The sequence below is a fragment of the Henckelia pumila genome, chromosome 3, assembly GCF_033568475.1.
Source record: "Henckelia pumila isolate YLH828 chromosome 3, ASM3356847v2, whole genome shotgun sequence".
Classification (NCBI taxonomy): domain Eukaryota; kingdom Viridiplantae; phylum Streptophyta; class Magnoliopsida; order Lamiales; family Gesneriaceae; genus Henckelia; species Henckelia pumila.
The window spans coordinates 143,866,180-143,878,964 of NC_133122.1; the positions used below are offsets into that span (position 1 = coordinate 143,866,180).

At 33.1% G+C, this 12,785-nt stretch overlaps 1 protein-coding gene across 2 annotated transcripts; it reads left to right on the plus strand.

The window, feature by feature from the left end:
• Positions 1-5,053: 5,053 nt before the first annotated feature.
• LOC140886416 (mitogen-activated protein kinase kinase SIPKK-like) lies at positions 5,054-10,508 on the plus strand. Of its 2 annotated transcripts, none has more exons than XM_073292993.1 (9): positions 5,054-5,412; positions 5,547-5,631; positions 6,234-6,368; positions 7,134-7,358; positions 7,439-7,621; positions 7,817-8,037; positions 8,512-8,557; positions 8,646-8,740; positions 10,142-10,508. In XM_073292993.1, exons 1-8 carry the CDS (start codon positions 5,291-5,293, stop codon positions 8,733-8,735), a joined length of 1,107 nt encoding a protein of 368 aa, XP_073149094.1. In that variant the 5' UTR covers positions 5,054-5,290; the 3' UTR covers positions 8,736-8,740; positions 10,142-10,508. The 2 variants fall into 2 exon arrangements, with proteins under 2 accessions (XP_073149094.1, XP_073149093.1); XM_073292992.1 differs by having other exon boundaries at positions 10,161-10,507.
• The last annotated feature ends 2,277 nt before the right edge of the window (positions 10,509-12,785 follow it).

The following is a 12,785-nucleotide window of genomic DNA, read 5'->3' on the forward strand; positions in this document are numbered from 1 at the left end:
TGATCCTCTGTATACTTCTGGAATTTATTAATTGAATAAATTTTTGCACATCTGTCTGACTTGTCCTTACACTATTTGTTCAGATATCCTCTTCCACAAAAAGTGTAATAATTTCTAATATACCCTGCATTCAGAATCAGACTAATTCATCTCGATTCGCTAGAGTTAGAGATTTCTTCTCATATCATTCACCTCATATCTGTTCTAAAATAAAAAAATTGTAGATAGAGTTGTGAGTATCTCACAGACTCTTTCATGTCTACAATTCCATTTTCCTAATTCATCATTCAACTTCTATTTTTCTAGACAGGTCTATGTCTTTTAAAAAAAATGTTTCGGTCATCAACATTTATCCGACATAATCTGCGGATTCAAACCATTAAATAATTCACTCAATCTTGAGCTTTTCATCATCTACAATTCAAAGAATTGTAATAGACTTGAAAATTCTAATAAGGCATTCCTCAAATTCAAAAGATTCAACTTCTACAGGGTATATTTTTCTTTCTCATCATTTCTATCTGTTGTGGCAAATAACTATAAACATAATTCTGTTCTAAGCACTTACCAACAATAAACATACCTCTGCCTTCTTATCATTTCTTTATCAAAATCCACCAGCTGGTTGCTAGGTTTCGAAGTTGGTATTTAATCAATCTGATCCGATATTCATCTGAATCTTTCCGATATTTGAACAACTAGTCAAGTTCTTCAAGACAACTGTTACCTACAACATCATCTATTCATTTGCTGATATTCTGTTCTGTTCAATCAGAGATACTTCATTCAGCTGAGTAATACTGTTCTGTTCTGTTCAATCTGACCATAACATTCTATTCAGTCTGGCCATATGATTCTGTCAGTCTGGGGTGCTTACGTCACCCAAAGAACACTGTTCTATTCAAGTATGGGTGCTTACATTACCCGGGAAAAATCTTATAACAAAACGGTAAAAATTTCAAAAATTTACAAATCAGTAAATCAGGCAATTGAATTTCAAATATCGATCATGCTCACATGCAATTTATCAAATCATCGAATCATCAAATCAAGTAATGCATAATCATGCAATACAATACATGCATGTGACTCAATCTACCCCGCTCAGCTTCTATCTCAGTCCAACAACTTAGGCTCTGATACCACCTGTTGTGATGACCCGAGTTCTAATCTCTCATTTAATCAAATGTCCAATAATAGACAAGAAACAATGTCTAAACAAAAGAGTAAAAAAAAAAATTTTTTTTTTTAAAATGGATTGCCCTGCGCACGCGCGGGCATCACCCTTCGCGCGCGCGCCGGCCAATGAGACCGAGGTCTCAAGAGCTGGCTCGCGCGCGCGCGAGTACTTGCTCGCCCGTGCGCCGGCCACTGCACCAGAAAAAAATGCTCAGCTACTGTCAAAAATAGTTCTTCAAGTATTTCCATCCAAGATCAACTCAAACAAGGATTTATTCATGATCTAATCCATAGCAACATCTAACATGCATTCTAACATGCTATACAATGGATATCATTAGATCATAACAAGCCTTACAATCATAATAATCAAGACTTTCCAAAATATGCAAGACACATTGCTATATAACAAGATCAAGATACTTCATGGTGTTTTAAGGATTTACATCAAATCTCAAATCCTATAAACATCAACAAGACAACAACTAGATCATTTACAAGTCTTGATACAAGTATCTAAAACATGATTATGTTCAAGGCTCAAATATACATCTTGACAGCTCATACAACTTCTAACTCGGATCATCACGCTATGTTCAACTCATCCCTTGTTTGTTAAGCACGCCTTTGCCCGGTTCTACTCCCTCCTATTGCAATGACACATACAACAAAACAATAGCCGGATAACTCCGGTGAGAAATAGATTTCCCAGTAAAAGCAACTAAACATGCATAACAACATATATCAAGATCATGATATAAAAGTAAGTACAATGCATGTTTTCAAAACAAGGTTCATTTCGTCATTCGTCGATTGGAATCCCGAGAAGTAGATATCATAACTAATCCACCGACTCTCCCGATCGAGGTGGGGTTACTTATCTTGCTTCTCTAGACTTTGAAGCAATCATATATGCAAATCAGACGCTAGGCTAAAACAACCACCCAGGCCATACATATACGACTCCACAAATCGTCTATTCGAACGTTTCCGTTCATTTCAAAATCAAGGAATAAGTTTCAAGATGAATGCAACATATATCATCATCAAGGAATTCATAACATCAAAACTTATTCAACAACTCAAATAAAAACACATAAGAGCAATTAAGCAAACAAGTATGTGATTTAAGGGAACTCGATACAAACCATCTCGAGTTGTAATCCCACTCAAATAGTAGTCCACTTTTACCTTCGTATATTGTCTGTTCTGAATTCTTCAAATCTGAATTTCAACCTCAAAACATTCACATCAATCTTCGTTCAATTCATTCTTTTCAAAATCGAGTCAAAATCATTAACACATCTTCAATCAAATTCATTTCAACCTCAAGCGAACTTCCTCGGTTCACAATTCGACCTCTTGAGTTGATTGAGCTCGTAGCACGTCTGAAATATAAAGATTGCATCTAACAAAATCAGTATACAATCCCAAGATCATTAGCTCAATCATAGACTATCAGTATGGTTTCAAAATAAAACCAAGCATCGTAGCGATTGAAAATCGGGAATCGTTACGGTATCGAATTCATTTCTAATTTCGATTCCATTCATACGGCTTTTCATATCCGTTCATTGTCATGCAACTCTTCAAACCAACAGCTATTATCATAAACATATCAAAGAACATCTCATCTCGAATATCAGCTATCACACTTGTCTCAAAACACGAATCGACGGCGTAGCGATTAAAAATCGGTAACCGATGACATATCGAAACCATTTTCAACTATTCCAACAAATTGTATATCTTCAATCAGCTATATAATCCCATCATAATCATCATACCAGCAAAATCATAGTCTATATAACTGAAAACATCTGCTGGAAATCAAAGAAAATACAAACAATAGTCATTCGTCAATTCGGTTTCGATATCGGAATGCATACAAGTTCAAAAACACAATTAGAAACTTATAATCTGATCTCTACAATATTTCGATCTTCAAACCATACCGAAGTAATCAGAAACTTACATCAAATCGAAGTACTCATCGCAAGGATTCCAGAACATCTTTCGGAATCGAAATCGGACGAACGGATCAAAAGTTACGGCGATTTGAAGAAATCAAAATCAAAAGAAAAGGATGAGCTCTCGGCTCTCTGTTCAGACTTTCTCAATTCATATGCTTTCAACACGTGAAATTTCTGAATAATCTGACTAAATTCGGATAGCTATTGCATAAATTGCAATTTAGTTCCTGAAGTCTTCAGTAATTGCAATTCAGTCCTCGGCCGTCGTTTTAATTCAATTTCAATCCAAAATAATTTAAGAATATTAGAATTTAAATCAAAACTCTAAATATTCTCAAATTAAATATACTCGGATTAAAATAAATTAAATTCGGATTAATTAAATAATTCCGACCGTTTGCACTTCAGCCCTTCAAATATCAGTATGTGCAAATCAGTCCCTGATCGAGTTGTATCTTCAAAATTCATCTTCTTTAATTTCCGAAACATGAAATTAAATCTTAAATTCCATAAATATTCAAATCGAATATTTATTCTTTTAATTTAAGAATTCTCAGAATTTAATTCTCAAAATCCGCATATTCTCAAATTAAATATTTTCAGCTCGAAAATTAAATCTATCATTTTCCAAACTTCTCAAATCAATATTAGCCCATAATATGGAATTTAATTCTCAAATTCCATAATTAATAATTGAATATTTTCGGGCCTTACATATTTACAACTTTCAAAAATTAATCTAACTGACGTGAGACAAGTAACAACTTCTTCTTGTCAGGGACGACCCTAAGGTAGGGCAGGCTAGGCGACCGCTCAGGGCCCCACCTTGAGACGGGCCCTGATTATTTTTAAAATATTAGTATTTAAATTAATATCCAAATAAATTTAATTAATAAGTAGTGATATAACAAAATAAAGAAATCGTGAATATATTTTTATGATAAAAATATTGCTCCAAATGAGTTAAAATGTTAAATCACCACAAACTCTCATGGTTGATTAACTCTGTTCAACTTCTATCTCTTTTCCTCATGCGGCCCTCCAACCAATTTAATTCATGCACGAAAATTTATCTTAAAACTCCGTTGCATCATAGGTAGACATACCGTCAAGTTTTTCTTACTTATTATTCAATTAATCATGTTGATTACTCAGATTGCAGGTTATAAAATTAAATAATTTTACAAAATGTAAAATGTTTCTTTTCATTTTTTTTCATTTACTAATGGATTGTTGCATCATTATTTTATTAATTTATATTACACTAATTTATTAGCTTTCTCGTGTGTGTATATATATATATATATATATATATATATATATATATATATATATATATTGTTCGTATTTGACTTCATTATTTAGTATTATTTTACATTGTTTATGAATTTAGTTAAATAGTTTCATTCTTGCACAAATATTCATAAAAAAATGTCAAAAAAAATTACGACTTTGTTTTAAAAAAAATGTAATAAGAGTGAATTTTAAATAATATTGATTGTTGAATAATATATTTTAAAAAACTACGTGTAAATTTTTTTCTAATGTATATGTTCTTTAATTATATATATATATATATATTTATTAGTAATGAAAGAGAATAATATTTTTTTAACTTCGTCTTGGTCACATTTTTATCAACCGCCCATGCTTCTTGTGTAAAATACATAGACTGTTTGTTTTTCACATATTTCAAGAATATCATTGGAAAAATAAGTTTTACAAACAAACTTCATATTCTAACCTATAGATAGATACACTGATAACAAATTAGAAAAAAATATAATTAGAATAAACGAAAAATATATATAACATGGAATAGCAATGTCATGCATAAATATGTTTAAATAATCATTCGATGTTTGTAAAAATGGATAAGGTAGGCAGTACAAAACGAAGAAATTTTGAATTGGACAGTAACCAAAGAAAAGTAAACGGGGGAAGTGAAACAAAGTATCGATTATATTATGCAGCGATTTTTTGTCCCTTTTCCACCAATCAACTGGCTGTCTGGGTGAGTTCGTGCGTCGAGTGGAATTCACCTAACGTGGAAACTTTTTTGTACGAAAGTTCTTTGATCTTGCACAAATCCAGATACATAGAGTAGGAGAAGAAGGGGAGGCAATCGAAGCAAAGGGATGACGGGGCCCGAAGAAAATTTTCCAGGGAGAGAAAGGAAAAAAGTGAACAAAGGGGCTTTAGCACCCAAGCTGAAGCTTTCCCTCCCACCTCCAGATGAAGACTCTCTCTCCAGATTTCTGTAAGTTTGTTTTTTTAAAAAAAAAAAAATTCAAGAAAATTCGTGGGTTTATGGTTTGCTGAACTGGGACTTCCTTATTTTCGATTATTGATTTTTTCCATTACTGATTATGATCTGGTGCTTTTTGTACGCAGAAGCGAATCGGGTACGTTTAAGGATGGTGATCTGTTGGTGAACAGAGATGGCGTTCGTGTTGTCTCTCAAAGCGAAGTTGATGCTGTATGTCTCCGCCATTCGTGATTTCATTGACTCTCCATTTTGGTTCCTGGAGAAATTTTTATCATTAGTTTTTTTTTTTGCTGCATTTGTTAGTGTCTTGGGAAATTCGCTGGGGTTTTGAAGGAATGAAAATTAGAGAACTATGGCATTGTTTCTGCTTTAGGTCATTTCAGTTCGTTTTGATTTGTTAAAATGCATGTTGCTTTTATTTGTACTTTTTATCAGCGTCTACTAATAATTTTATTTTGACTCGACGAGTTAATAAAATGCTGTATGTGAACGGTTAATATGACGCAGATCTCCTTTGTGCTGTTTTGACTTGATTTATGATTTATAGGTGTATACAACTTTGAAGAATTGACTTCCATAATATGAATTTTCGATTAATGTGTGCATGGTTAAATGCTTTGCAGCAAAAAAGTGATTTTATAATTCTGAATTATCTTATATTGCCATTGAATGTTGTTGTACTGAATCATCAAGCTTATTTTTGTGCTTTTGCCTCTTTTTGTTTTGCTGTCAAGTAGTTTCCATGAGGTAGGTGAAAGTGTGAAGGAGATATGGTAATGTATTTATTTATGTGTACTTGTTATCTTTTTCAGCCAACCTTAATACAACCATCAGATAACCAGTTGAGTTTAAGCGACTTTGACGCTGTTCAAGTTATTGGTAAAGGAAATGGAGGCATTGTACGATTGGTGCAACATAAATGGACTGGGCAATTTTTTGCTCTCAAGGTATTGATTAAAACTGCAACACATGATACTACCTGCTATTTGTTTTCTGTATTTCAAGAACTGGACTCCATCTCCAGAATTTTCTTTTACTTTCTGTAAATACTTCTATGTATGTCACAGAGATGGACAGGAGGCGCCTTTAGCAAATCTCTAAGAAGATATTGTACCCAAGAAAAAATATCTCTAAGAAGATAAAACTTTCAAGAAAGGAAGAATGATTTGATTGCCTTCGCGTTCCATAAAATTGACTCTTCGCATTATTACTTTATCTGTTCCGAGTTCTAAATAGAAATGGTAATCCGATCCTATATCAGGAGTTCAAGCAACAAATAGATAGAGACGTTAAATAGTGGTGTGTGTTGCAGAGCCCTTGACAAGCTTAATGGAAGGGACCATCCAATTCTGTAAAGTGAATATTGTTTTAAAATTGCAGATCATAAAGTTGAAATAATTCTTCGTTTATATCAAACATGGTGTGATTGAAGTTTGTATCCCTCTTTACCTCCACTTCCTGTGTGGGCTAGATTACTATCTTTTACAATTTACAAGTAATTGATTTCATCTTAAGTACAAACATTCAAGTAGATCTACTGCAATTTGTTTGATCTGATGATGGGACATTACCAAACACTCAAGTTTTTCGTCTGTTTTAGTTCAGAGAGAACTTCGCTGGGTCACTATGTGGCTTTTCTTGCATTAGATGCTGCCACATTGCGGAACCAAACCTCTAATATTGTTCCTTTTGATTACATCACTTAAATTCAGGTTATTCAAATGAATATTGAAGAGTCTGCTCGCAAACATATTGCACAAGAACTGAAAATCAATCAGTCATCTCAATGCCCCTATGTTGTAATTTGTTATCAGTCTTTTTATGATAACGGTGCGATCTCTATAATTCTGGAGTATATGGATGGGGGGTCACTTGCAGATTTTCTGACCAAGGTTAACAAAATTCCAGAACCATATCTTGCTGCAATTTGCAAACAGGTGATACGTGCATTTTGATTTTCAATCCTCAGCTGTGAAATCAACTCGAGCACTAACTAGATCCTGTCACTCCAATATAGGTACTCAAAGGCTTGTGGTATCTTCATCATGAAAAACATATCATTCACCGGGACATGAAACCTTCGAATTTATTAGTAAACCATAGAGGTGAAGTCAAGATCACTGACTTTGGTGTTAGTGCAATACTGGCTAGCACATCTGGTCTGGCAAATACCTTCGTTGGCACTTACAACTACATGTCTGTGAGTAATACCCTCATCGCCCTAGTCTATATTAGTGATGCTGTTTTGTTGGGCAATTATCTTTATATACTTGCTTTAGAGTTATAGGTCTCATTCTGCGATCGAAGTTATATAAGCTACTTTGCCCTGCAGTTTTCGCGCATTACAAGTTCTCGTGTTCTAACACTTTACAAATACATGTGTTCTTGTTATTAGCCTGAGAGAATCCTTGGAGGCAGGTACGGTTACAGTAGCGACATCTGGAGCCTTGGTTTGGTTCTGCTTGAGTGTGCAACAGGAAGTTTCCCATACTCATCACCACAGCCAGGGGGGTGGATAAATGTCTATGAGTTGATGGAAACCATTGTTGATCAACCAGAACCACGTGCACCTTCTGATCTGTTTTCTCCAGAGTTTTGTTCTTTTATCTCTGCTTGGTAAATAGCTTGCTTAGTATATATTCCAGTGGTCGTGTTTTCCCATAATGCATGGTCAATCCCTTTTATTTCGAATCTGTTTTCTCTTGTCAATTTTGTTTTGACTAAATGAACTTTAAAATCCATTAATACATTTTTACATGTTTGGTACTGAAGTACCATTTATAACTTAATGTTTTTGGAGATGCTTATATAATATCTTGTCTTGTGAATAATTTATGAGCCTCTAAACTCAGTTTATTACTCAAAGGGAAACTCGATGCAGCGCCGTTGCGACCTCTGCAGGGCCTGCTATCTAACTTCTTTTGTTTGAAATAGAATTATTCTAGTTTTGTATTTCTTCATGAGAAGATATCATTTGCCGAACTCTTGAAAGCCTGTTGTTTTCCGTATTTTCTTGTTTCTCTTTGTATCCGTGTTTATTCGATATATATATTCTTGTATACATAATGTTGTTTTATCGGATTTTCTCAGTGTGCAAAAAGATCCTAAAAATAGACTGTCAGCAAATGAGCTCATGGTACTTACACTTTTTAAATTTTAATTATAATTATACGGAGATTTTTGGGTCACCTGTTGATCAGTCTAAGGTATTGTAAAAAATCCAGGCACACCCTTTCATCTCTAAGTTTGATGATCTTGATGTTGATCTTGCCGTGTACTTCACCAGTGCAGGACCTTCACTTACCACACTCTAAACAAGGTTTGTTTTGTTGTCTTATCTTGTTAACTTTCTTATCAGTTGTTTCTTCAAACTTGTGTTAGAAAATAAGGTTACAGCTGATTCTTGAACAATTCTTTATAGCATGTCTAATGGATTGATCTTCACATACTTAAGGTTCTGTTCTGGAATGTAGATAGGATGTGAAAATGGATTAGCCTTTTCCTCGTGCAATATTTGTACCCTGTCTTCTTCTCTTCTTTGCAATCATATTGCTTGCAACACAATCAACTTCCTAGAAACATAAACTGACAGCCCATTTTCTGGTGAAAATTACGAGATGTAGAACATATGAAAGCTGAATCCAATTAGGGGCAGTTCTGATGTATTTGATCCATGCTTGGTTTTCCTCGATTAATATGGCGGCAACATGGCTTAATGTAGTTTATCCAGTACATTTCTTTCTTCGTCATTACATTTTTGGCTTTACCTGTGTCTTGATGTTTATCAATTTTTTAATTAACTGTAATTTTCTTTGAAATTGGTTTGATCATTTTTACCAACACCAATGATTCATTGAATCATTGGATGCCAGCAAATTTCCTGTAGAATGGAATCCCCATATTATGAATTAGTATGCTAAGTAACTGTCTGTAGTTTTTTCCCATTCCATATATTTATATGCAAGTTTCTGTTTCTCTTTGTCACTGCATGTACTGTGAATCAAAATTAATTTCATTGCTTATAATGTGTTGATATATTTTATTTTCTTATGCATCCAGTAAAAAAAAATGAAAATCCAAAGTTCGTGATTTTGTTGAAATGCACATAAGGTTTTGCAAGTGAATAAATAGTGATACCCCACTGTGTTACCTTGTTTGCTTAAGTTCACTTAAAAAAATTTCAATTGGAAAAGAAAGAGATGGAGGGACTAAGAATTAAAGATGTTAAACTGTTTCTAAGGTGTTTAGTGGATAGTCTTTCCTCCTCATTTCTACCAACAAAGCGACACGCCAACACCTAAACCACATCACATTGTCCATCTTCAGCCAACTTCAAGTATCTTCCTAAACCTGGTGTTCAACTTTTTGGGTGCGATGGAAATGTATATATATATATTTGAATCGACTCCTAAATGAGAACTTGAAAGTCAAGAAAAAGGGCCAGGAGAGTGGCCTTTTCCATTTTAGAAGTTATGCTGTGCACCTTTACTAACGTGAATGATAACTGATATTTTGCGAATTTTGGTTTGGATGTGAAATTGGTGCTATGATAGATACCACTGGAAAAATTTATGTTGGTCAGGTAATAAGATTATGCTTGTTAATATATTTGGTGATCAGTTAATCAAGTTTTCCATTTGAGGTTATTTCATGTTAAAAATGATCAAAGTATTGTTTACATATTTACTTCTGAATTTGTTGACGTCTTGTGATCATACAGTTTTCTCTCAAATATGCAGATGCGAGAACATGACATACCAGAAAATGGAATTTTAGCTGGCATCAATTGATGCATCAGTGTTTGTTGCTTTTCAAAAGACAAACGAGCCTTTAATGCCGATGGCTCGGAAGTCTCCGGTTGTGTACCAGCAGTACCCGCAACATGGCTCAAATGGAACGGACTGCTATTTGTGATATAGAATTTAGGACTTTGTTTGCGATTTTAGAATATATTATTATGGTTTTCCGTTTTTGAGTTGAATTGCTTGTTGATCTTGCCTGCTTGTCACGGAGATGTATTGGCTATACTGAATCCAGCGCTTTCTGAAGTTTAATACAATGTTATTTTTCAACAGCAAATGCTGATTAATGTTTTCGTACTTCCAGCGAATGTGTTGGTGACACACTGACATCTAGCAACGGGTTCTTTGTTACTTTTTGAGCCAATTAAGGTAGCGTTTGAAAATGCTTAAAAAACTTATATCTGAGTTCAAACTACAGAACCCTTCAGGCTTCAAGTGACAAGAAAGCTTCCCCTATTTCGATCCATCTCGGTTCAGATTGATCAAAGTGTAATGTGGTAGACATGCCGATAAAGTTTTGTTAGCATGCCAAAATTCATTGCAAGCGTCTCTAAAACTTTTTCGCTGCCTAGACCGGACCCGTCTCTACAAACCCGGAATCGAAACTGTTTTTCGGTTCTGGTTCGAAAACCGGAATCAAATTCAAGTAAGAAAAATTATGATTAAACCATACGACAAATATTTTTACAATCAAAATGTAATGATTTTTGCAACAACATTATATATATATGGTCAAAGAACTAAAATTAATATAACTTGACTTATAAAACAATGAAACATAAATAAAAAAAAACAGATTTATGTTCTCGACTTATACAATTAATATTTGTATTTAAAGCCGCCGTCTTTTGACAGATTGGAAAAACTCAAACCCAATCCAATTTAACATTGCGGGTTAGGGACGTCAACCTACCAAAAAATGGCTAAAAATATAATTTTATTATATTTATAAAATAAATATTTTTTTATTTAAATATATAATTAAAAAATCATATAATTTGTCGAAATGTCTAAACTTATTATATATTTTTTCATTTTTGATATAAAAATTTATGTTGAATACTTTTTCCATGGTATGGTATACAAATTTTTTATTATTATTATTTATTATAGTAAATATGAATTTATTTTTATAATTTTAATAAAAAAATAATTTCAAAAGCAAAATATATATTTTGCTGAATTTAATAACAATATTGTACTTAGAAGCAATTTAAATAAATGACAAAATTGACTTTTGAGTTTGATCGTATACCAATTAAACCATTTTCGATAATTCATGTATCAATTTGATATTTTGTCAAGTACCAAAATATTTTTTTCTCCAAAAAATATACCAAATTCAGTAATTGGGACATGAAAGTCAAATAATATATAAAGCACTACTACTCATTTTAACTCCTTTCTCATATCTCCTGTTGGATCATGACATTTGACTAAAAGGTAGGGGCTTTGGTTTTTTTTTTTTTTTTTAGTTCTTAGGAAATATTTGGTATTTAAGATCTTTTTATTAACAAAATTACCAAAAATGGTATAATATTATTAATGTAATGAAATAGTTATACATACATATATATATAAACAAACGAAGTAGTTTTACACTTTTATAAATAAATTTTAGACTTATATATATATATAATTAAATCTATTTTATATTTAAATTTAAAAAAACTGAAAAAATAAATTAAAAATTTAATGTATCATTAATATTTCAAATAAAAATTATAATTAAATACTACTCAATAATTAGTCAGACATTTTTTTAAAAAAAATCCTAAGAAAAAAAAGATAGAAAAAGTTAGAACAAAAACCTTGTTATAAAAAGGAAGTCGCGGCGTAGAGAGAGACTTGTTAGGTTTGTAAATTCCGTGGAAGATAAGACGGTATTTAATGAAAATATAGAGGGATATTTTGGAGAATATAATTATTAAAATAATTTTTTTTTGAAAAACGTATTCTCCCCCTTACTTTTTTAAAAACGACTTATAAACTGTTTTTAAAATTCTTTACCAAACATATTTGTGGAGCTTATAAGCGCTCCAAAACAGCTCAGCCTAATTTGATTTTCAAAATGGGTTGCCTCCGTCTCTGTTTTTGATTCTATATGTTTAAGTTTTGTTTTTTTAAATTAAATGTAAACTAGCTCCACGGTTTCAACTCGGATTGGATCCGTCGGATTTTGATGCGGGACGAGACGGGTCTATAATGAGACGAGAGTGTCCGAATCTTGGTCCTAATTTTTCTTGGCGGGGCAGAGCGGGTCTCAAATTTGGCCAAATCTACCTCAAATCCGCTCCGTTGCCGTTCCTCCAAAGAAGAAGAGAAAATGATGAATACGGGAGTGGAGAGTTCTTTTCCAATTGAGGTTATATCACCATCAGGGCTTTGTCTATGCCACTGCCCATGTGCTGCATTCAATGACCCATATTTTTTTAGATTTGATTTGATCTCATTTTAAATGAGATCATATCAAGTCCAAAAAAACATGGACCGTTGGATCCCCATTCGGGCACTACCCGAATGGGGTAGCATAGACAAAACTCACCATCAGATGGTAGGCAT